Source organism: Geotrypetes seraphini, chromosome 15, assembly GCF_902459505.1.
Source record: "Geotrypetes seraphini chromosome 15, aGeoSer1.1, whole genome shotgun sequence".
Taxonomy (NCBI): domain Eukaryota; kingdom Metazoa; phylum Chordata; class Amphibia; order Gymnophiona; family Dermophiidae; genus Geotrypetes; species Geotrypetes seraphini.
The window spans coordinates 12,854,764-12,880,030 of NC_047098.1; the positions used below are offsets into that span (position 1 = coordinate 12,854,764).

The window sequence follows — 25,267 nt, forward strand, 5'->3', positions numbered from 1 at the left end:
ACAAGTTATGCACTCTGTTTATAAAATTATTTGTCTATTTATTTATTTGTTTCAACTAATAAACACCTTGAAGGGATAAACTTTCCTATTTTCCACATAACTACAATGTGTAGATTGTTCATAATGAAAGTTTGCATCTACTTTCACTTTAAATATGACATTTTTCTTTGATTCTTGGATCCAATTTTCAATTATTGTGGACAAATATTGATAGTTTTTTTTTTCATGTAATAGATAATTTTTCTTAGTTTTCTTGATTCTCCATATTGATGGTGATCATGTAATTAAGTGAAATTTATAAATAAAAATTTAAAAAACTTAAGGATTGAATTCTATATTGTGCCTAAAAAATTGATGTGGAAAAAATGCCCGAAACGACACCTAAAGTTAGACATGGTTTATAGAATAGTGCTTATGCCTGGGAGGTGCAGCTATTTGCACCAGCAGAAATGTGCTGCAAATCTTCATGCCTAAAGTTATTTGTGGATTTCTCTTACTCTATAATTATGCACGTAAATGTGAGGAATGCCCCCCCCTGATTTACCCATGACCCTCCCATTTCTCACTTCCTTGCCTAAATTTACATGAATACATTTAAATTAAATACAACTTATTTTTAAAATGTATATACCGTCTACAACCAGGCGATTTACAGAGTATGAACATAAAATCTTAGGAATAAACATCACAAAGCAAAATCCTAAAAACAACTACTTTTAAAAATAAGCCCCTGTGCCACTTAGATATTTCACAAAAATACTGTTAACAGACCATTGCGTTTAAAATAATTTTTTAAATCTTAACTGGTCAGAACACAACCATAACTGTTCCACCTGGGTGTTCCATAGCTTAATACCTGCAATACAACTCTGATAATTGCTTGTTAAGACAATTATCAGCCCTAATTTGCTCATTATTCAATTAAGATTCACACAAATTGGCTACGTGTCCAAATATGCATGCACCACTCAAAGCACTCTATATAGAATTTGGGGGATAGTGAAACAGTGTATTTACATTTACCATCTGATAGCATGAAAGCTTTCAAATAGTTGACCACTGTTTCACCTGCGGAAATGGCTTTAAAAAATTGGCCTCTTAAAGATAGGGATATGTATGCTTTTGAATCCCTAAGCTTTATGCTCAAGATCTAAAAGTTGTACTTTCAAAATTTTGTCTATTTTTATGCACGCCAAAATCCTCTGTTTTATAGCATTTAACTTCTTTTGATGCTGTTATAAAAGCCTTAGATTCTTTTTATGAGAGCTCTTCCTGTTCCACTTGCACAAACATTTTTGCAAAGTCCTGAGCACTTCATGCTATAGATATAAATCTCAGTAAAAGAACAGGCAAAAACGGAAAAAGCTCAGCTTTATCTGGCTTTATCCTCTTCAAGGTAGGAGATATGCTTTTATTCTCAGAGCACAATGACCTGACTCATCAAGATCTTTTTTCCACAGACACAAAGAGGGAGAAAAGTCTTAGGGGGCAATTCTGCAAAGTGGTGCCTAGACATAAAGACACTATTAATTGACAGTGTGGACTAGGTGCTATTTCATAAGGTAGCACCTAATTGTGATGGGAGTCATAGATGTGGGACAAGCATGGGCGGACCACAAGTAGTGCATGGAATACTATAAATTACCCACGTCACTTGGCGCACCAAAGTGAGCCAGCCTACTCCTGCCTCTGACATGATATAAGAGGATGTGCTTATACATGGGCATGCCAATGCCAACTATAACAGAAACTTGGTGCTAAGTGCATGGCTTTGGGGCGCCCAGATTGAGATGCCAGTTTATAGAATTGCCCCTTTAGTGAATCAAGCCTAATGTGTATGCTCCAGTTCATGTTAACTAACATATCCATAAAATCATTTTGAGAAGGGAAAACTGCAAGGTCATCTTTTGTCTTATCTTCTTTTTTTAATCCTATATGCTTCAGACAGACAAGCTCATGGTAAGATGTAAATTCTCATCATTGATTGAGTATCTTTCCTGATGAAAATTATATGAAGTAGGTTACTTTTCATAATGCAAGTTATGTCATAAGGATTTCATAGGTTAATTAAGCAAGTATTTTTTCCTCTTAATAGTGGTGACATTGTGGGGGACTCTGGATGACCCAGGAGAAGATTCTCGGTCAGATTATGATGGTTGATTCTGCTCCTCTAGCAGACTAGGATAGAAATGGTATCTCTCATGTGTCATAAACAGTTAACTGAAACCCCTGAGCGGTTACATATTATGTATCCTCAGGTACCTGATTTATGTTGGCGGTGTGGTTTGGGTCCTGGCTCCTTTTTGCACATCTGGTGGGAGTGTGGGGCGATTAAGCTATTTTGGTTGTATGGTCCTACTACTTTAACACAGTGGATCCAGGACCCGGTCCAGATTTTACCTCAGGTTTGTTTACTGGGGATGCATAATATTAGAGGTGATCCCTGGCGGACTAAACTTGTGCGTATGGGCCTGGCAGCGGCTAAGTGCCTGATTGCACAGCATTGGAAGAACACCGTTGTTCCCACGGGGGAAGAAGGTTGTTTAAATTAAGGAAACTAGCACAGATAGAATGCCTAGCTGCTCAGCATTATGGTTATTATGTACAGCAGGAACGGACTTGGGAAAAAATGTTACGTGTTCTTTAATTCTTTCTTTGGGGGAGGGGGGTTTGCGGGGATAATGGGGGGTATCTCTGAAGGAACCACAGAGGGACTGCCCTATGGAGTGCATTAAGTTTTCTGGGGGTTACAGATCTTTTTCTTAATGATGGGGATTGTTTTGGACTGGGTATAGAGTGCACACTATTTTTTTATCTTATGGTATATAGAGGTTTGGAGATGGGAGCTGGTGGGGAGGTAGAAGTTTTGAACTTTATATTGTATTTGCTGGCCTGTCTTGATTTGTATGCAGTGTTATATATCTGTGTTGTTGGATTGTTGTTGTTATATTATAAAATTCTAATAAAAATTTAATTAAAAAAAACAAACAGTTAACTGAAGCTCTTGTAGCAAGATGATATTATTGACTAAAGAGTAGTATTTGTTACACCGATGGAAATGCTATTCTACTGTCTTTGCTAGAGGAAATTACAGCAGTTCTTGACTTTATATGTGGAAAGAGTCGCTGGTTAAAGTAGGAAAACCTACTGCAGGCCTCATGAAAGAAAATTCAGACAGGTGGAGTATGGAAGGATACCCTGCAAAGGCAGGATAAACTAGAGAAAAGTATTTTCTGGCTCTCCATTCTGTAAAAAAAATCCCTCATAATTGAATTGTGAATTGTTAAGAAACCTGTTTCAAAAGCCCATAGATGAACAGATTAAAGTATCTGTATACTACATTGTGGATGTTCCTTTCCTTGCTGTGAAAAATGTTATTTATTGACTACTGCCGTTAGCTTTCAGTTGCTTTATCAGTATTGGCCAGATTTGTATTCACACTTGCCCCCCATCTGTAAATTCAGTGTACAGGCTTTGTTATAGATTTTCTTTCAGCTACAGTTATTATGATGCATAATCTTTTGTGGACTGTCCTGTCTTTTACTGGATCAAGAAATGGATGTTCAAGGGGTTCAAGAAAGGATTGGACAATTTCCTGTTGGAAAAGGGGATACAGGGGTATATATAGAGGATTACTGCACAGGTCCTGGACCTGTTGGGCCGCCGCGTGAGCGGACTGCTGGGCACAATGGACCTCAGGTCTGACCCAGCGGAGGCATTGCTTATGTTCTTATGTGATGGTGATCACCTTCAGCTAGGTCTCCAAAACTCATGTTCTTGAGGACAGATAAGATACTAGAACTCTTCTCTGAAGCAAAAATAAAATAAGGTTTACATCTTTTTTTATGTTAATCTGTCCACAGTGTCTTCCAGAATATTAAAGTGGCTGAGTAAATATATCTGACCTAAAGGTTGACTAAGGGCTTCTTTTATTAAGGTGCTCTAGCGTTTTTAGCTTGCGCACAAGATTAGCGTGCACGCCACTGAAGATTAGCCAGCCACTGAAAAATTACCACCTGCCTAAAAGGAGGCGGTAGCGGCTAGCGTGTGGGGCATTTTAGCGCGCGTTAAAGGCCCTAACACACCCTTGTAAAAGGAGCCCTAAGGCTTTATGCCGCATTATTATGTAATTTCATTTAAAACAAAATAGGCATCATGTCAGCAAATTTCCTATTGGATTCATTTTCTAAAAGAAAGAAAAACAGACACTATTTAATTCTTTTATCATTTTGTTTTGAGTAGTGCATTTGTTCCCTAAGTATACTAAAAATATTTTTAAATTATATCCCCAGGCTAGGGGCCATCCCTCTCCCCCTTTACTACTTTTAACCTACCCTGTAGCCACAGGTTGGAACGGAGACGTGAAGGATACGCAGTTGCTCTCATGCCACTGAATGCATGCTTCCAAATGGCAGTAACAAAATAGAAATATAATTCAAATTAGGTAATGATGCTTGTGTCATTTTGGATATGGCACCAGAAGGGCAGGAGCAACATTTAAATCATATGACTTTGAGGTAAGTTAAGTTAGGGTCTGGGGGAGACACAGGTTGAGTAGGGAGGAGGTATGTCCAGATCTGGCATCATTTGTTTTCTTTTTTCAAATTCTCATTTTAGGTGCCTATTGTCTGTTTGTTCACAATGGCACATTTGCACAAACTTACACACACACAACTTCTGCCACCCTACTGAGACTCATTTTATGATATCTTTTCACATCCAGTCGCTGAATAGGACATGCATGCTTCTGCAAATAGAGGAAGGAGAAATGTGCCATGTTGCCATATTACCTTATATACTTGAATATAAATCTACCCAAATATAAACCGAGTTAACCTTTATTCTTCCCCCCGAAAAAGGGGGGGGGAAGGCTGCCTCGAATATAAATTTGGGGGGGCTATATTAAAGGCCTCCCCAGGACATTCACAGTGACCTCTATCTGCATATGCAAAAGAGGACACTTAAAGCCTGACTACTTTAGTGTGAAAATAGTTTTTGGTTCGGAATTAACATCGATGACGTAGAAAACAGTGGACATAGCAAGGACAATAATTATCGATCAACTTTGAATGAGAAAACAAAGAAGCCCCAGAAGAGACTGATTCCCTTGAGAAAATCAGATGAACAGCTGGAAAAGAAAATGTGGAAAATATTTCCTGTGTATAATGTTTCTAGGCTAATAATCATTTCATGGGTGTGCATTTGCCATTAAGGAAATGGTTTTTAAAATATCTTGTCTCTGTTGCTTGTTAAACCATATTCCACTGAAAACCCTCTCAAACTGATTTCAAATTGAAAGGCTGCTTATTTATTTCAATCTAAAAGCACAGCATGAGGTTTGTATCAGAATGTGGAAGGTGTCTGCTTTAAAAATAAAGATATTAAAGGCTAATTGTCCTCAGAATTAGCTCAGAGACTTTTCAGTATCTTCTTAGTTGCAGAGTGTGTGTTTGTGTATAATATCTGGATAGTTTCCCTTTAAAAATCAGGTAGCATAAAGTATGTACTTACAAAGGGCATATGCTGTTTGCACCTGCTGTTTGTGTGGGTGGCTAATAGGGGGTAGAATATCAAGCATGCATTGTACTGTAGTTTGCTAAAAAAAATAATAAACTATAATTTTAACATAAATATCAAATTCTTTATTTTCAATATTATGTTTAGTAAAGTTGAATGTATAAGCACTGTTTTCCTCTTACAACCTAAACCCCTCTGCCCTGGGTTGTGTCTCTAACCCAGTTAAAAGTATACCTGCTATTGGAGTCAAGAGGATAGATGGCTTTGAAAATTGCCTCTTATGTGGTAATTAAGATGTCATTTTAGAAGGATTAGGGGGCATTTTCATGTGTGAAAATCTAGTTTATGAGGGTAATTTTATAACCGGGTACCTAGACAAAGGCGATCAAAATGCATCTATTTTATAAGGAAAAGTAGGTGCTTAATTTTCTTTATAAAATACAGTACTAGCATAAGTGGTCAAAAAAACTGCTTTAATTTAAGGTGTGATCATTTAACCAGGTACCAATCTCATTTAAATGTACATGCCTATATTTTGTAAATACATGCATAAATTTATAGCAGTTTATAAGTAATTTATGTGCTTGATTGCACCACCCAAATTCCAACTGTGAAAGCATGTGTCATGCTAACAATGTGTGTATTTTTATATTGGTGGTTTGTTCATTTTTAATTGAAGATTTTCAAATTACAATTTAAGAAAAATATAGGGCTCCTTTTACAAAGGTGCGTTAGGGCTTAAAGCGCGGAATAGCGCACGTTAAATTGCCACGTGCTAGCCACTACCGCCTCCTTTTAAGCAGGCAGTAATTTTTCAGCTAGTGCACGCTAATTCGACGTACCGAGTCAGGCAGGTTGTTTCAGACATACAGAACAGCAAGGCAGAAGGGATGGAGTCAGGAGTTGGGAGAAGGGTTACAGACAAGAAAGACTAGCCTGACGAATGGAGTTCCCAGGGTAGAGTACATGGAGAGATAAGAAAGCAGAGATATTGAGTAGCTGCAGAGTGAATTCACTTGTAGTTTAGTAAAAGAATATAAGAATTGCCATACTGGAACAGACTGAAGGTCCATCAAGCCCAGTTATCCTGTTTTCAACAGTGGCCTACCCAGGTTCGAAGTACCTAGCTAGATCCCAAGTAGTAAAACAGATTTGTTGCTGCTTATCCTAGGAAGTTTGAATTGTATGCAGAAGCGGAAAGGGAGCCAGTGAAGCAGAGGGGTAATACAAGCATAACGACACTGGTGGAATATGAGGCATGCAGTAGAATTCTGAACAGATTAAGGGGAGAGAGATGGCTTAGCAGAAAACCTATGAGGAGCAAGTTGCAGTAATCTAGGTGAGAGGTGACGAGAAAGTGGATGAGGGTTTTGCTCAGAAAGGAAAGTGTGGATTTTAGCGATTGTTGTATAGAAAGATGTGACAAGTTTTGGCGATCTGTTGGATATATGAAGAGAATGAAAGATGAGTCAAAGACGACACCGAGGTTGTGAGCTTACAAGACAGGGAGGATGAGAGTGTTATCCACTGAAATAGAGAAAGGAGGAAGGAGAGAATCAGGTTTAGGAGGAAAGATAAGGAGTTCAGTCTTGGCCTTGTTTAATTTTAGATGGCGGCGAGACATGCAGGTAACAATGTCAGCCAGGCAGGCTGAGACTGAGGTCTGGATTTCTGTAGAAATTTCAGGTGTAGAGAGGTAAATTTGTGAGTCATTGGTGTAAAGATGGTACTGGAAGCCAAGGAAGGAGATTAGAGCGTCAAGAGAAGAAGTATAGATGGAAAAAAGAAGAGGTCCCAGGACAGAGCCCCAAAGTACACCGACCAGTAGCAAAATGGCAGTGGAGGAGGATCCAGCCCTCTCCACTTACAAGCACCCGCTCACCACGTGCACGCTCTCCACGTGCACCCGCCCTCACTGTGCTTGTTTCTCTCCTCGGCTTAGCTGATCAAGCCAGCATGGATTCTGTAAGGGAAGGTCGTGCCTAACGAACCTTCTGTACTTCTTTGAGGGAATAAGCAGTCGGGTGGACAATGGGGAGCCCATAGACATCATTTACCTCGACTTTCAAAAGGCTTTCGACAAGGTGCCACATGAAAGGCTACTTAAGAAGCTGTGGAACCACGGGGTGGGAGGGGATGTGCACAGATGGATCAAGCACTGGTTGTCGGGTAGACTGCAGAGGGTTGGAGTAAAGGGTCAATATTCTGACTGGTGGGGAGTCACGAGCGGTGTGCCACAGGGATCGGTGCTGGGGCCTTTACTCTTTAACATATTCATCAATGACCTGGAAAAGGAGGCAAAATGTGAGGTTATAAAATTCGCAGACGATACCAAACTGTGCGGCAGAGTTAGGACCAGGGAGGAGTGTGAGGACATGCAAAGGGACCTGGACAAGCTGGAAGACTGGGCAAACAAATGGCAAATGCGCTTCAACGTGGACAAATGCAAGGTCATGCATATAGGGAAAAAGAACCCGTTGTTCAACTACAAATTGGGGGGGGGGTATTGTTGGGAGACAGCAGACTCGAGAGAGACTTGGGTGTGCTGGTGGATGCATCACTGAAGCCATCTGCACAGTGCGCAGCAGCCTCGAAAAAAGCCAACAGGATGCTGGGAATCATAAAGAAGGGCATAGTAACCAGAACACGGGAAGTCATCATGCCATTGTATCGAGCGATGGTGCGTCCACATCTAGAATACTGCGTTCAGTATTGGTCGCCGCACCTCAAGAAGGACATGGCGGTACTTGAGAGAGTCCAAAGGAGAGCAACGAAAATGGTAAGAGGGCTGGAACACTGCTCATACGCCGAGAGGCTGGATAGGCTGGGGCTCTTCTCTCTGGAGAAAAGGAGGCTCAGGGGAGATATGATAGAGACCTTCAAGATCATGAGGGGCATAGAGAGGTGGATAGGGACAGATTCTTCAGACTGAAGGGGACAACAAATACGAGGGGGCATTCTGAGAAACTGAAGGGAGACAGGTTCAAAACAAATGCAAGGAAGTTTTTTTTCACCCAAAGGGTCGTGGACACTTGGAATGCGCTACCGGAGGAAGTGATCAGGCAGAGTATGGTACAAGGATTCAAACAGGGATTGGATGGATTCCTGAGGGCTAAAGGGATCGTGGGATACTGAGGGAGGAGCTGGGATGTAACACAATTATAGGAAGTTAACCAGGTAGTGAGTATAGACCAACCGGGTCGTGCATGTGCAGGACCGGAGGGCTGGGACTTCGATGGGAGGGCAGGACTTAAATGGGAAGCCAAGGTGGCAAGGGGGCCCCTTCTGGTGATTCGGACAGGTCTTGACCTGTTTGGGCCGCCACGGGAGCGGACTGCTGGGCGGGATGGATCTGTGGTCTGACCTGGCAGAGGCACTGCTTATGTTCTTATAGAACATAGAGATTGGAATAGAGGTGTTCAGGTTGGAATGTGCTTAATTCCTGTAGTATTGAAGAAAAGGATCTGCTATTGCAGAGACTTTTCTAAAATACTTGCAGGAGTGCATGTGTATTTGTCAGCACATACAGCCATTTTACAAATAACACACATTGAAAAATGAACAGCACGAATCCAGAAGCTTCCACGTGGAGCTGTCGGCATTTACATTTGAGAGTTGTGTTATTTCTAAGTATAGCTGCTCCATTTTACAAACCTACATGTATAAGTGTCACCAATTACATAGGCTGAATTTTTAAATTGGTCTCTTTTTGGAAATGGAAATAAACTACAATGGGATTAAGAAGAATGACTTCCTTAATCCTTCTTGTAAAGCCCTGGCCGACGGGTGTGCTTTTGTAAACCTTCATGTGCCTTTGGCGTAAATCCTGCCGTGGAAATCTTTTCCCATGTAATATATCGGTAGATTTTAGTCTCATCCAAGCCACACTCAGACCCACACCCCTTTAAGACCTCTGCATAGTGTAATTCTCCTCATGTAAATAATAGCTTTCTGAAATCGGTATTTACATATATATATGCAATAAGGGTAAACTAGATGCACATCTCCTTAAGAGTGGCATAGAGTGATACGGGTAAGGGTAAATTAGATGCACATCTCCCTTGAGAAGCATACAGTGATATGGGGACTAAAACTATGCCAGGGTATACCTGGCGGGGCCTCCGCATGTTCGGATCACCGGACTTGATGGACCCAGGGTCTGATCCGGAGATGGCAATTCTTATGTTCTTATATAATATAAATGTTGCTATTTACTTATAGATATGTTTCCAAAACAATGGCCTTACTGGAGGAGGGTTAGAGTGTCTGCTTCTGTGTTCAGTTCAACTGGCAAATTTCTTCCATTAGTTTTATATTTCAGGAATATTGTAGTAATACAACATCAACTGCATGACCATGGTGTCTCGGCTGCCTGTGTTGTACCTTGATTCAATTTATCATCCCAGGGAAGTAGAAATAGTAGACAGTAGTGATCAAACAAGATATACACTGTTTAGCAGTGGTTTTATATTTAGCAAATTGCTGAATACTAAAGCTGTCCGATTCAGCTAAAATACTAAAATTTTCGATTTGATTTTGCCAATTGAATTGATTTTTTTGATTCGATACTACTTGATTTGCTTTCTATGATATAGCTTTAAAATTAGTTGGCGGGTTTATTTTGCAGCCTCTTCACCTAACCCACTCCCCTTTGTCCTCTCCAACCTTACGCTGACTCTAACATGTGAAATTACCCAAACACTGTTAGGTTTTAGCTTGTGCTTGCTGTCTCCAGCTCTGGTAGGATATACATTTCAGATCGGATGTATTGTAATCACAAATTAGAAAATAAAATGATTTTTTCTACCTTTTGTTGTCTGGTCATTTTATTATACAAAACATGTTGGTTCCAGGCTCTGATTTCTGTTTGTCTTCTGTTAACTTGCTCACCAGAGTCTCCTGCCCATTTGACATTTTCTTCTTTCTCTATGCTTACCATCCATCTTCCTTCTCTGTACTTTCCCTTCCATTTTTTTCTCCTCCCTGCAGGTTCAGTACCCCCCTAAAAAAAAAAAAGTCCAGCACCCTCTCTCTCTTCCCCTCCCCTCCCCTCCAACTCTATTCCCCAGTCCAGTGTCTCTCTCGCTCTCTTTCCTACCGCACCCTGTCTTTCTTCCTTTCGCTCCAGCTCACCCCATGTGGCCTTTACCCTCTCTTCCCTTCAGCCTCCCTCACCCCATGTGGCCAGCACCTTCTCTCTCACTTCCCTTTCCTCCAGCCCACCCTCACCCTATGGTCTGGCAGCTGTCTCCTTTCCTTCCCTCCCCATACCCTGGCATCTTTCTCCTCTCCTCTCCTTCCATTCCATCTCTCTCCCCCTCCATGCTCTGGCATTTTCTCTCCTTCCTTTCCCCTCTCTCTTCCCAATGGTCTGGCATCTCTCCTCCTCCCATTCCATCTCTCTCCCCCTCTATGCTCTGGCATTTCCTCTCCTTCCTTTCCCTCCTTTCTTCCCAATGGTCTGGCATCTCCTCTCCTTCCCTTCCCTCTCCCCATGCCCTGGCATCTCTCTACTGCTCTGCCAGCATTGGACCTTCCTCTTTGCTAGTCCTACCTATTTCCTGTTTCTGCAAAGGCAAGACCCAGCAGAAAGGACACTGGGTGAAGGTTGCTGCTGTCAGAAGGGAAAGAAGTTTGGACATGGACACCAACCCTGGGAGTACCCCCTTATAGTCTGCACCCAGGGCAGACTGCCTCCTACTTCCCCCTCCCCCACCCAACCCTACAGTGCCTGAATTGGTGAGTCCGATTTAAAAAAAAAAATTGATTCAGCCAAACTGAATTGGTGAATTGATTTGAATTGTGAATCGGATAGCACTACTGAATTACAATGATAATCTTAGGTGCCTGTATACTGAAGTGCAATAAGATTTTGCACTTACAGCGTATTAACAGCCAAAATTAACACACGGTAAGTGCAAAGATTGATAACTTTAAGAGGCATGCCCAGTATGTTCCCTGCAGTTAGTGCACAGAAAAATCCCTTGCTACACATTAAGATCATTTGCAGTTAGCATAGATGCACTTAATGCCCCTTATTGAAGAGGCATTAAGTGCATTTGCCCTAACTGCACAAGTGAGAGCATACACATTAATTATCATTCACTAACTTCAGTGCACATCCAGTACCTATCTATACCCTGCCCAGCCCCCTTCCAACTTGTACTAAGCAGTTAGTGCAGAATATTTAGTATCTGGTAGCCATTAGTGGAATCTGTGCTAATGGTTATTTTACTCTAAAAACCCATACTAACTGCTTAGCACACATTAGTAAACAAGTCCTTAAGGCCCGTATTCTATAAATGGCACCAATATTGGTAGCCGCCTAAAAAGCAGCCGCTGTTTGCGTGTCTTTTACATATTGGCACCGTTTGCAGAATCACGCCTTCAGGAAAGGTAGATGGTGGATATGTAGGCCAAAGTTTTAAGGTGGCGTCAGCGGCCTAAAGCACCTACATAGGCGCAATTCCAGCACTGATTTTTTAGGGGCTAGTAAGCGCCTTGAAATTCAGTTAAAAACATCATTTGAACAGTGTTTTTAACTGAGATTGGGTGTCCAACAGCACCTAAAAAATCAGCACTGTTTGAGAATCCAGGCCTAAGAGCCTTATTTTGTGTGTGGGGTTAATAAATCAATTCCTAAATTCCCTTTGTACTAGAGCTTCTTTATCAGTAGTTCATTCTGTGTTGTTGATTGTAATTGTCTCTTATTTAATTCTAGAACCTCATACTGTTGGGTTTAGCCAGTCTAGCCTAATCCATCTGGTGGGACCATCAGAATGTACTCCTCAAGGCTTTGTACATGGAGGTACGTAATTACACTTAGTTCTTCAGGAGCTTCTTTTTCAGATTTTAAGTGATTTTTGGGGGGGGTAAGAAACTGATTATATTGAGTTTCACCTGGCATTTAAACAATTGATCACTTAACGAATTCTGTTATCAGCTGCAGAACTATTATTTAATCAATGAAAGCACAGCCCTACTGGTGTAAGTAACCTTTAGAACAGAGTTTCTCAACTTCTTCAAGCCAAGTAACCCCTAATCAACCGAGTACCCCATCCAAGCTCTGCCCCAGACCTGCCAAAGCTCCACCCCTGACCCCACCCCCATAATAATAGTACTAATTGTAATGCAATTTATTCCATTCATTTTTCATATTAATACATAATGGTAACCACAAAATTAAAAAATCACAAAGCACACTGTACGTAGAGAAAATGTTAATTATCATTTATATATATTTTTTTTTTCCAAAGAGGTCAAGGCAGATGACTTTAAAATATGCAATATCACCTCAGTAACAACTATAGAAAAATAGACAAATATAGTGCAAAATATAGACAGAAGATAAAAATTCTCAAAACTGACACATTTTAATCACTAAATTGAAAATAAAATATTTTTCCAACCTTTGTTGTCTGGTGATTTCATGAATCTCTGGTTGCACTTCCTTCTGACTGTGCATCCAATATTTCTTTCTTTCTGCCTCCTGCACGCTTCCTCTCCTCCGGACCTCATTCCCTTCCCCAATCAACATCTCTCTCTCTTCCTCCATGAGTCCAACTTTTCTTCCTCTCTCCTCCACCCCTATTGGCAACATGTATTCCTCTCTCTCTCACTGTCCATCTGTCTTTGATTTCTTCCCTTGCTGCAAAGGGAATGGGGAAAGAGAGAGATCGATCCAGGGTGCATCTGTTCCACCCCCCTCTACTGCCACATCCAACATTTCTTTCTTTCTCATCCCCTGGATTATGTGCAGCATTTTTCACCACTGCCCACCATCCCATGCCCATTTCTCCTTCTATCACCCCTCTCCAGCACCATGCCACATTTCTCCCACCATCACCATCCAACATTCCTCCCCTTTGCATCCCCTTCAATCTGTCCCTCTCCACCACTCTATTCAACATTTCTTCCTCTCATCCTTCTATTCCCCATGCATCTCTACCTCACTCATCTCTCTCTATGTCCAATTTTCCTTTCTTCTTTTCCCCATGTGCACCATCCCTTTCCCTCTCACTCACACACTCATGCCCAACAATTTTCCCTTTCTATTTCCTTCCTCCCTCCTATGTCCCAAGTTAGTGTCCCCTTCCTCCCTCCCTTATTTCTCTATTTCCTCCCTCCCTTATTTCCCTTCCTTCTGTGTCCCAAGTTTGTGTCCCCCTCCCTGCCTTCCGGCCTGTGTCCCAAAATCATGCCCCTCCAATGTCCTAGTGCACTTCTTCCCCCTCCTTTCTCCGTTTGTCTCAGATCATGTCCCCTCTCTCCCTTACTTGCTCGCTCCAGGGAGGTACTCGCTTCCTTCAGGGCCGTTCAGCTGGACTGCTCCTTCCTGCAGCACTTATAGCAGTGACACGGGCAACAGCTCTTACACAGTGCAACAGCGAGCAGGCTTCTGGGTCAGCCACATGCAGCGTGCAAAAGCCGCACATCCCTGCAACAAGTGCCGCAGAAGGCAGGAAAGTGCAGCCCACCTGGAATGAGGTAACTGGAATCCCCTGCTGACCCAGAAGGCTTCCCTCCAACGTCAGCTCTGACATCAGAGAGAAGCCTTCCGGGTCGACTTTGGGGAGGGGGGCAAACAGGAAGGAGGGCATGGTACCCCTGGCAGCAGCAGTTTTGGCAGATGTCGGCGGGCAGGAATGAGGGCATGGGATCCCCGGTGGCGGCGGCTTTAGGAGGAAGGGGGGCAGGAGACCGCAGTGCTACATACCCCCAACAAACAGCTCGCTTACCCCTAAGGGTACATGTACCACGTGTTGAGAAACTATGATTTAGAAGACTCCTAATCACGTAACATAAGTTATAAAACATTTCACAGGTGATGGCTATACCAGTTATTGTCAGCTTGTATGGTTTTGGGGTTTTTTTGGTTTTTGTTTTTTTGCTATTATACTAGTTTTACTTTCTATACATGATAACCGGTACTTAGAGACAATGATTGTTATCTGCAGTTTGTTCAGAATATTTGTATTGATTTCTTCCTGATTTTAAGCTGTTACTGACTTTAAGCTTATAAACTATATAAGAAGATATCATTCAGTCTCTATAAAAGTTGCTTTCCTAGTGATCCCGTTATCTGTGTGTTTGGAGTTGAAGGTACAAATATTTTAAATAGTTAATAACAGCAATCTGTGACATGTATTTCTGTTATTGCAAATTCCTTATAACATCTTCATTCTCTAGCTAAAAACGGTGTGCATGAGTTTGTTGTAAGAGGAAGAAGGTATTGGCTCGAAACACAAAATGCTTATATATAGTATTTTTCAATTTTAAAATGCTAATGAATTCTCAGCTTGTATTTTAACACCACTAAAATCAGGTTATATTTAGACACTGCTGAAAAATGAAAAGCTGTGAAACTGTTACACCTTACTGCAAGGCAGATTTTATTTAAATGAAATCGATTTAAATCATGAGTTGGGAAGCAGGGTGAATTTGATTTAAATTGTATCCTTTTAAATTGGTAGTCCAGAATGTTCTGCTGTGATAAAAATGAAACTGTAAAACGAATATTTGCCTGTTTTATTTTAGCTTCATTAAAAATAGTAGCTCCATAAAACAACTTTTCTTTTGTTCAAAAATGAGAACTCAGGTGGTAACTTTAGAAGCCCATACCAAAGCTATGGCTAGGGAAGACTGCTAGCTCTTAGAAAAATAATTGCATGATCCTAGAATATTTACGAACCTGAAGATCCTGTACATTCAGACGTATTCCCTTCTGTATCTTCACAGCAGGAGCAGTTCCCATAAAGCCAATTCAGACAACCAGGCCTTGCATTTCTTTGTTGTACTGTTTGCATTTTACATGCTTCTTGCCTTATAGGTACTTTAAAATGTCAATAAATATCTCTAAATGGGGCCTCTTCTATGGCCCTGATAGGTTTTCTTTTCCTCGGTAGATCTTAAAAATCAGTGACAGATACATTAAGAATCGGAAACGAATTCCTGCTTGCTTTTTGTTTCACATTCTATTCCTCATCTCTGCTTCTTGTATTTATATCCAGGTTTCACATCTAGATCTTAAAATTCTCTATTTGCTAGCCACCTTCATCTTTTTACTTTTGGATACAGATGATATAAGGGATTGACTGTGGGCTAGATTCTCAAAACTTATCGTGCCTTTAACAGTGGTCTCTAAACCGGTTCCAGCTGGTTTAGCATGCCAGTATTTTACCGGCTGATTAATCAGAGCGGCTCACCATGGTCTTTTCCAAGCTTCCTAGCAGACTCCGACTCATTGTAATATTATTACAATGAGGTCATTAATATTAAAATGAGTACCCTGGGCTATTTTCTAACCTCATTGTACTCCATTTACAGGCAAAATTTTCCGGAAGGGTCTGAGTTGTCATAGCCTTACTTTCCAGTCAGTGCCTGAGTGCCCATTGGCTCAGGCCCTGACAGGAAAGTAAGGCTTGACAGTTCAGATCCTACTACAAAAAGTCCCCAATATAAAAAGACCCCCAATTCTTCCCTCTTTCCCCCAATCCCCTCCCCCACCAGGGCTGTTCGATGCCCCCTAATCTGCAGGAGGGATTTCCACTCCCTTCCTCGGTCACCACTGCCCAGACCCCCCCACACACACCCCCTGCCTTGGCAGAAGGGATGCCCTCTCCCTCTTGATGCCGGTGTCCCCTGCTTGATGCTGGGATAGGGAGGGGCCTCAGGCCTCTCCAAGTACATGCCAATATGCACCAGGAAGGGGAAGGCCCACCATTTTGAAGAGGTGGACCTAGCATCTGGAGGGAGTGAGCATCCCTCCGGCCATCTTTTAACTTAAAGGTAGGTGGGGTGTTGTTGAGGGACCCCAGTAGCCTGCTGGCAGAAGGGAATGAGCATCCCTCCTACCATCCTTTAATTTAAAGGTACGGGGGGCGGCAGGGGACCCCGGCAGCAGGAGGGGAGTGAGCATCCCTTCTTCCAATCTTGTATGGGATGTAGGATGCTGGGCAGTGGCAGGTGAGGGGGTGTCAGCGGGAGGGGGGTACTTTTCATTCTGTTTTTCTTCCTGCTGGTCAATCAGCTGAGCCTGTAGGACTTGGGGGAGACCTGTAGCTCAGTTGATTGGGGCAGGGAAAGCAGCCTTGAGAGTAGGGAGAAGCTAGTGGTGGTTAAAGCTATAGCCTCAGCACCCTGGGGTTGTGGGTTCAAACCCACCCTGCTCCTTGTGATCCTGGGCAAGTCACTTAATCCCTCCATTGCCCCAGGTACATTAGGTAGATTGTGAACCCGCTGGGACAGACAGGGAAAAATGCTTGAGTACCTGAATAAATTAATGTAAACCATTCTGAGCTCCCTTGGGAGAACGGTATAGAAAATTGAATAAATAAATAAATACCTAGTCATTAATGTATTACATTACATTACAGATTTCTATTCCGCCATTACCTTTCGGTTCAAAGCGGATTACAAAAAGAGTTATGGAAGAAGGGTTACAACGTTAGATCAGAGAAGGTTTCCAAGAGAGGGAAAAGTAGGATCTGGGGTTAGGGAGGGGATGGTAAGAGGGGGGTTAAGCTTTATCATGGTATTAAGCTTTATTAAGGGATTTCTTGAAGAGTATAGTTTTTATTTCCTTTCTGAACATCTTGTAGTCTGGGGTTGTTGTCAATAGGTTGGAGACTTGGTTGTCTATCTTCGCTGCCTGAGTGGCCAGTAGTCCGTTGTATAGTTTTTTCCGTTTTACTTCTTTGATTGGGGGGTAAGTGAATGGGGTGTGTGTTTTTCTATGCCTGGTAGAGGTAGTTTGGATGAGGCGGTCGTTTAGTTAGGTTGGGCTGTCTCCATTTATAGTTTTAAATAGTATACAGTAGAATTTAAATTGTATTCTTTCCTGGATTGGAAGCCAATGAGAATTGATGAATGCCTCAGTAATGTGATCATGTTTTTTCAATGAATAGACGAGTCTCAGAGCTGTATTCTGAATTGTCTGTAGTTGTTTAATCATTGTTGCAGGGCAGGGGAGGTAGAGGATGTTGCAATAGTCTAGAATACTTAGGATTAGAGATTGTACTAGGAGCTGAAATTGTGTTTTTTAGAAAAAATTTCGGACTTGTCTAAGGTTTCTCATAACTGCGAAAGATTTCTGTATTGTTTTGTTAATTTGTGGTTGCATGGTGCAGCCTCTGTCAATAGTCATACCTAGAAGTTTTAGGGTGGTTTGCAAAGGGTAATTGATAGAGTTGCTTTCTAAGTTGGTTATGGTTGGGATTTTGTTATTTTCTAGGAGGATGAATTTAGTTTTGTCTGGGTTGAGTTTCAGTTTGTGGTCTTCCATCCAAGTCGTAACTGTAGCTAGAGTTCTGTGTAGTGTGTCTGACATTAAGAGCATTGGTTGGTCGAAAGGAATGAGGATGGTGATGTCATCAGCATAGCTATAAGAGGATAGGCCTTGTTTGTTCAGGTAAACGCCAAGAGAGGCCATATATAGGTTGAAGAGAGTAGGGAACAGTGGGGACCCTTGTGGAACGCCGCAGGGGTTGGACCAAGGTTTGGATTTTTCTTTGTCTGATTTTACTTTGTATGTTCTGGATTTTAAGAAACCTTCAAACCATGAGTATACTTTATCTGAGATGCCTATTGAGTCCAAGATTTGCAGTAGGATGTTATGGTCTACCAGGTCAAATGCCGCCGTCAGGTCCAACTGTATGAGCAGCATTTTTTTTCCCAATGCTGAGGTGTTGTCTTGCTGTGTCGATAAGGGAGCCTAGTAGTGTCTCTGTGCTAAAGTTAGTTTTGAAGCCAGATTGCGTGGGATCGAGTAAGTTATGGTCCTCGAGATAGTTGGTGAGGAATTTGGCTACTAATCCTTCTGTTAGTTTGATATATAGAGGTATTGAGGCTATTGGTCTGTAGTTGGATGAGAGGTCTGTTGGTCCTTTTGGGTCTTTTAAGATTAGGGTGATGATGATTTCGCTGAGGTCATTCAGGAAAATGCCATCTATGAGCATGGTTTGTATCTAGTGTAGGAGTAAGGTACGGAACTTAGTGCTCGCTGATGATAGGAGATATGGTGGGCAGTGGTTGAGTTCACATGATGCGTGGCTGTACTTATTGTAGAGTTTGTTGAATTCGGTCCAATGTATCTTAGGGAATTGGGACCAAGATCTGTCTGCAGCACAAGATTCATTTTCTGTGGGGAGTATTGTGACTTCGAGTAGGTGGGTTGGGTTACTAATGAGAGTAGCTCTGGTGTTTGTAATTTTATTCTTGAAGTGTTCAGCTAGGAGGGAGGCTGAAGGGGAGGAGTTATTGTTAGTGGTCAAATAGGGTATGGTGTTAGTTAGATCTTTTAATATTTGGAATAGTTTTTTGGTGTCTTGGGTTTCCGTGCCTATTAGGTTGGTGTAATGTTTTTTTCTCTTTTCTTTTAATAGAAGTTTGTATTGTTTGTTAATTTTTTTCCAGGCGGTTTTCGTGTGATCTTGGTTGGGTTTTCTCCATTTTCTTTCCAGACGTCTACATTGTCTCTTGAGTAGGAGTAATTCTTCGTTGAACCATTGGTCTGATCGTCTGCATGTTCTGGTTTTGGTTCGAAGTGGGGCTTGTTCATCAAGGATGTTGTTGCTCAAATAGCCCCAGTGTGAAATGAAGTCTTTGGGGTTATTTTCTTGGATTGTTTCGTCTACTTTTGACCAGAAAATGGCGGGATCAATGCGTTTGCGTGATGTGTAAGTTACTATTTTGGATATTGGTTTGGATTTGTTTTTGATCAGATGATGTTGAAGGTGTAAGTGTAGTGGTCTGACCAGAGGGATGGGGACCAGGTTCCATTAGACGTTTGAATTTCTAAAGTAGATGTTTGATGGGTCATGAAGGCTGCAATGTCCAGTTGGTGTCCTTTCTTATGAGTAGTTTGTGGGTTTAAAATTTGGAAGGATAGGGCATTGAGGAAAGAAAGTAGATTGTCTACTGGCTTGGATGAATGGTCTTCAAGATGAAGGTTTAGGTCTCCTAGGATAAGATTGTGTGCTGCTGTAAATGAGTTTTGGTATATGAAGTTTTCAAATTCGGATCTAACCATGGCCCAGTTTCCCGGTGTTATATAACAGAGCATGCAGTTTAGTGAGTTTTTCAGTGCGGTGGAAGAGATTTGACATGCTAAAAGGTCCATGTAAGGGGTGGAAGTTTTTTCCAATATGTTTAAGGTTAGGGAGTCTTTGAGTAAGATCGCTAATCCACCTCCTCTTTTTTTCTCTCTGCAGGTCACTGTAATTTTGTATCCTTGAGGGCAGACTTCTGTAATTCTTGGATCTATGTCCGATGTTAGCCAGGTTTCTGTGAGGAAGAGGCAGTCTAGGTTTTCGTTTTTTATCCAAGTTTTTATAAGTTCTGTTTTTGGACCTAGGGCTCTGACGTTTAAGTAGGCACAGTTAAGGGTGGTGGTTTCTGTTTGGTGGTTGTGAATCGTTTTAGGGTAGATGAGTGAATTTGGGTTATGGTGTGGTTTGGTCTTGGGTTATGTTGCTCTTCTTCCCCATGCTGGTGTTATGGAGTGTTGAATGCTTGTTTGGTGGTTGGAGTTTCTGTCTATTGGAACTCTCCTGTTAGGGTGAAGGGTTTTGATTGCAATTGAGCTAGTGGGAATGTTGGGTAGGTTGTTTGCTTCTACCTTACAGCTGGATATGAGAAGGATTATTAATAGGATAATCTGGGTGTTTGTTTGTGGAATTAGCTTCATTATGGAGGTGGGGCTGCTGGTAGAGGCAGTGTAGTTTCCAGTGGTTAGGTTGTTGGCTGTGTTTAGTGTCTGGGTAGGAGAGTGGGTTGTGGAGGGAGGTGTTGAGGACCGGCGAGAAGGTAAAAGAAACTAAAACCGGCAAAATCAAACTTTTAAACTGTTGGGGAGATCCCGCTGAGCCTTCCAACTGGCTCAGCGGTGCACCGTCAGGAAGGGAGGGGGCGGAGTTCGCTCCCACACCCAGAGTGTGCCTTACTCTGCTCCCGCTCTGCCCCGAGTGCTCCCGGTCCGTGGGGGGAGGTGTTGAAGTCCGTCGAGAGGTAAAAGAAACTGAAACCAGCAAAAACAAACTTTTAAACTGTTGGGGAGATCCCGCTGAGCCTTCCAACTGGCTCAGCGGTGCACCGTCGGGAGTGGAGGGGGCGGAGTTCACTCCCACGCCCAGAGTGTGCCTTACTCTGCTCCCGCTCTGCCCCGAGTGCTCCCGGTTCGTGGGGGGAGGTGTTGAGTTCCGTCGAGAGGTAAAAGAAACTGAAACCGGCAAAAACAAACTTTTAAACTGTTGGGGAGATCCCGCTGAGCCTTCCAACTGGCTCAGCGGTGCACCGTTGGGAGGGGAGGGGCGGAGTTCGCTCCCATGCCCAGAGTGTGCCTTACTCTGCTCCCGCTCTGCCCCGAGTGCTCCCGGTCCATAGGGGGAGGTGTTGAGGTCCGGCGAGAGTTAAAAGAGGTATGAGGTCATTTATGCACATACGTGGCCACATCTGCATATAGATGACTAAATTATCACTAAAGTGTGCACATACTTTACAGCTTAAATTATAAAATTGTTCTCATGAGATAGAGGGTTGTACTAAAATGGTGAGGTTAGCTGTAAAGTGAGGCCTCTTGAAACTCTGAGGGCCAGGGAACTATGGTGAGCATCTAAATAAAAAATGCATCCATCCTACCTAGGTAGCTTACTCATCAGGAAAATCTTTGTCCAAATCTTTATTCAGTGCCTAAGCTATACAACTTTTAAAATGACTTTTAGAACTTAGGCCTGTTTTGTGTCTCAGACATTCCTGCAGATCTCTTCAGAAGGATAAGAGTGGGGCTGCAGTAGACAAATAGTTAAATGTTGGCTCTTGCACTATTTGTTTGTTTGCTGTAACTCAATTTTAGTTTCAGAGAAGGTTATGACATAAACTGCAGGTTTATTAATGAAAGAAATGAATTCTAAAATATAAAGAGATTTAGAATGAATTAGAAGCAACAGAAGTAAAAGATGAATTGCACTATATAAGTATGGAAGAGATAAGAAGCATTATTTATTAATATTTAATATAAAATAAGTATTTGCAATAGTTACGATATACACAGGGTGAAATTGGTGAGGAGTGCTGCTACGCTGATATAATATCATCAGGGTAGCGTTCTGAGAATCCCCAGTATTCAAATATCTTTGACTAGTTTTTTGCAAACTTGATTTTATATGGCAAGAGATATTTTTTGGAACTTTATATAAACTGCAGGTGACAATACGAAAACAGTTTGTTCTGTATGATCATTTTTTTGGTGTCAGGGAGCTTGTAGTTCTAGCACAAAGCTATAAAGCCTTGTTAAGCAGGTCAGGAATTTATCACAGTCAGTGAGACCTCAGTCCTCTAGTTGCACTATACCACCAACCCCACTGTGGCCACAGAAAGTACGTGATCCCCACCTCCTCCCCAAAGCCGTGATACTACTATTGGCTCTCTTACAATATCGCAGTCAGTGTCCCCTTCTAAGGAGTCTATGCGAGCCTAGCTAAATTGCGGTCTTGACAAGAGTGTGGGCTGATTATTTTTAATTTGTCTGCCCAGGTTATGACCCTTCAAATGCATATTTTCCAACTTCATTTTGGGGTTGTGCCTCACAATTTAGGAAGTGTTGTTGTAGAGCCTACTTGATAAGTATACAGAGTCTTAAGAGTACAACTAGCAATCCTTAATAGGTGGTATTTTTTCATATTAGATTCTCAATAGAAACTGAATTTGTTAATAATTACTTACATTAGTATAATGAAAATCTCACGCACCATCTGGAGACTTAGGACTTGCCCAATCTGTCTTCAGCTTTCTAGTATTAAGGAGGAGCTCAATAATCTTAAGCAGGAATTGGATGCAATCAAAGCAGCTTTCATCGCTACACAGAATCATACCAATTTACCACCATTGCCTCAAAGAGTAATGCAGTCAAGGAATAAATGGATTACAGTAGGGTCAGGTAGACTGCAACATATGACACAGAAACATCCACCCTCACAGTTGCATCTACAGAATTCTTTTGCTCTATTAGAGCATTGCAGTGCTCAAGAAAGAACTGAAATAGAACTGGTACCAGTGATGGTGACTCATAAAACAAAGCACCCACAAAGGAAGAGTAAGAAAGCTCAGTCCAATAAATTATTGCTTTTAGGGGATTCCATTATCAGAAGCATTAACATTGGAACACAAGTCAAGGAGCCTAAAGTAGTGAAGCGTCTCCCAGGATCCTTGGCTACCAGGAGTATCCAACAAATACTGTCTATAATTGGGAAGAAACAAAGAATTCTAAAGCTGATGTTATCCATTTGGGAACAAATGACCTGGCCAGTAAGAACATAAGAGTTGCCGCTGCTGGGTCAGACCAGTGGTCCATCATGCCCAGCAGTTCGCTCACGCGGCGGCCCTCCAGTCAAAGACCAGCGCCCTACTAAGACTAGCCCTACCAGCGTACGCCCTTATTTAGCAGGAACTTGTCTAACTTTGTCTTGAATCCCTGGAGGGTGTTTTCCCCTATGACAGACTCCGGAAGAGCGTTCCAGTTTTCCACCACTCTGGGTGAAGAAGAACTTCCTTACGTTTGTATGGAATCTATCCCCTTTCAGCTTTAGAGAGTGCCCTCTCGTTCTCTCTACCTTGGAGAGGGTGAACAACCTCTCCTTATCTATTAAGTCTATCCTCTTCAGTACCTTGAATATTTCGATCATGTCCCCTCTCAATCTCCTCTGTTCGAGGGAGAAGAGGCCCAGTTTGTCTAATCTTTTACTGTACGGCAGCTCTTCCAACCCCTTAACCATCTTCGTCGCTCTTCTCTGGACCCTTTCGAGTAGTACCGTGTCCTTCTTCATGTACAGTGACCAGTGCTGTACGCAGTACTCCAGGTGAGGGCGCACCATGGCCCGGTACAGCGGCATGATAATCTTCTCCGATCTGTTCATGATCCCCTTCTTTATCATTCCTAGCATTCTGTTTGCCCTTTTCGCCACTGCTGGAGCTGGGGGAGAGTTTAAAACCTTTTGTAAAGACTGTAGCTTTTTCAGAAGTACTGCGTACATATGGGAAGGGAGAGGAAAGAATTAAAAACACACTTTGATAGGTGGCTCAAAGCCTGGTGTCATCAAGAAGGCTTTAGGTACATAGGACAATGGGGAAATACATGGAAGGACAAGAAACTATATTGTACTAATGGGCTACATCTTAATACAATGGAAAAAAATGAGGGAGAGAACTATACACATCAACCTGTGACAGTGCTGAGTTGCAAATTATTTATTAAATACAACACATATATAAATGAATATCAATCCATATGACATATCCTCTTTGTGGATCCTTCCAGACTTTCTTGTACCCGACACAGTCTGTGTTTCAGCTGTGATACCAAAGCCTAATTGATTGGGTGACCAGAGAATTGGATCAAGGACATATGCTATAGGTAATTTACCTAGATTTTCAAAGTCTTTGACACGATTCCTCATAGGAGGCTCTTCAACAAACTTGATGGGTTGAAGTTAGGACCCAAAATGGTGAACTAGATTAGAAACTGGTTGACGGACCAGAGGATAGTGGTTAATGGAATTCACTCGGAGGAAGAAAAGGTGAGTAGTGGAGTCCCTCAGGGTTCAGTGCTGGGGCCGATCCTGTTCAATATGTTTGTGAGTGACATTGCTGAAGGATTAGAAGGAAAGGTTTGCCTTTTTGTGGATGATACCAAGATTTGTAAAATAGCAGACATCAAGGAGGGCGTGAAAAACATGAAAAAAGGATCTGCAAATGTTAGAGGATTGGTCTAGTATCTGGCAACTAAAATTCAATGCAAAGAAATTCACTGTAATGCATTTGGGGATTAGAAATCGGAAGGAGCCGTATGTGCTGGGAGGTGAGAGGCTGATATGCACGGATGGGGAGAGGGACCTAGGGGTGATAGTGTCCGAAGATCTAAAGGCAAAGAAACAATGTGACAAGGCAGTGGCTATTGCCTGAAGGATGCTAGGCTGTATACAGAGAGACGTGATCAGTAGAAGAAAAAAGGTGTTCATGCCCCTGTACAGGTCATTGGTGAGGCCCTATTTGGCGTATTATGTTCAATTTTGGAGACCATATCTGGCAAAGGACTTAAGAAGAAGTGGTCCAGAGGAAAGTGACGAAAATGGTAGGAGGTTTGCCCCAAAAGACGTATGAGGAGAGACTGGAAGCCCTGAATATGCATACCCTAGAGGAAAGAAGAGACAGGGGGGATATGATTCAGACGTTCAAATACTTGAAAGGTATTAACGTAGAATAAAATTTTTTCCAGAGAAAGGAAAATGGTAAAACCAGAGGGCTTAATTTGAGGTTGAGGGGTGGTAGACTCAAGAGTAATGTTGGGAAATTCTACAGAGAGAGAATTTTACAGAGAAGGTGGTTGATGTCTGGAACGCATTCCTGAGGGAAGTGGTAGAGAGGAAAACGGTGACAGAATTCAAAAAAGCGTGGGATGAATATAGAGGATCTCTAATTAGAAAATAATGGTATATACGAAGAACTAAGACCAGTACTTGCATAGTTTGTGTCCTGTATATGGCTATTCTTGTAATGATCGGCTGGGGATGGCTTCGATGGTTGGAATGGTTTAGATGGGCTGGAGTGAGCTTTAATGTAGAGAATGACACAGGGACAAATTTTTTCCTGTCCCCGTGGGAACTTTCCCATCCCGTCCCCATGAGTTTTTTTCCTGACCCATTCCTGCAACCTATGTCCTTATCTGCACAAGCCTCAAACACTTTAAAATCATAAGTGT

General features: G+C 42.1%; 1 protein-coding gene across 4 annotated transcripts in view; it reads left to right on the forward strand.

Annotated features, from left to right (window-relative positions):
* The window catches only part of ACOT7 (acyl-CoA thioesterase 7), a 147,275-nt gene that overhangs the window by 55,737 nt on the left and 66,271 nt on the right, over window positions 1-25,267 (forward strand). For all 4 annotated transcript variants that reach the window (XR_004537126.1, XM_033922497.1, XM_033922496.1 and 1 more), the window contains one exon: window positions 12,239-12,325. Coding sequence is in view for 3 of the 4 variants with exons in the window: in XM_033922497.1 (XP_033778388.1) it covers window positions 12,239-12,325 (87 nt within the window). In the remaining variant the exon portion in view is untranslated. The remainder of the gene's footprint in view (window positions 1-12,238; window positions 12,326-25,267) is intronic.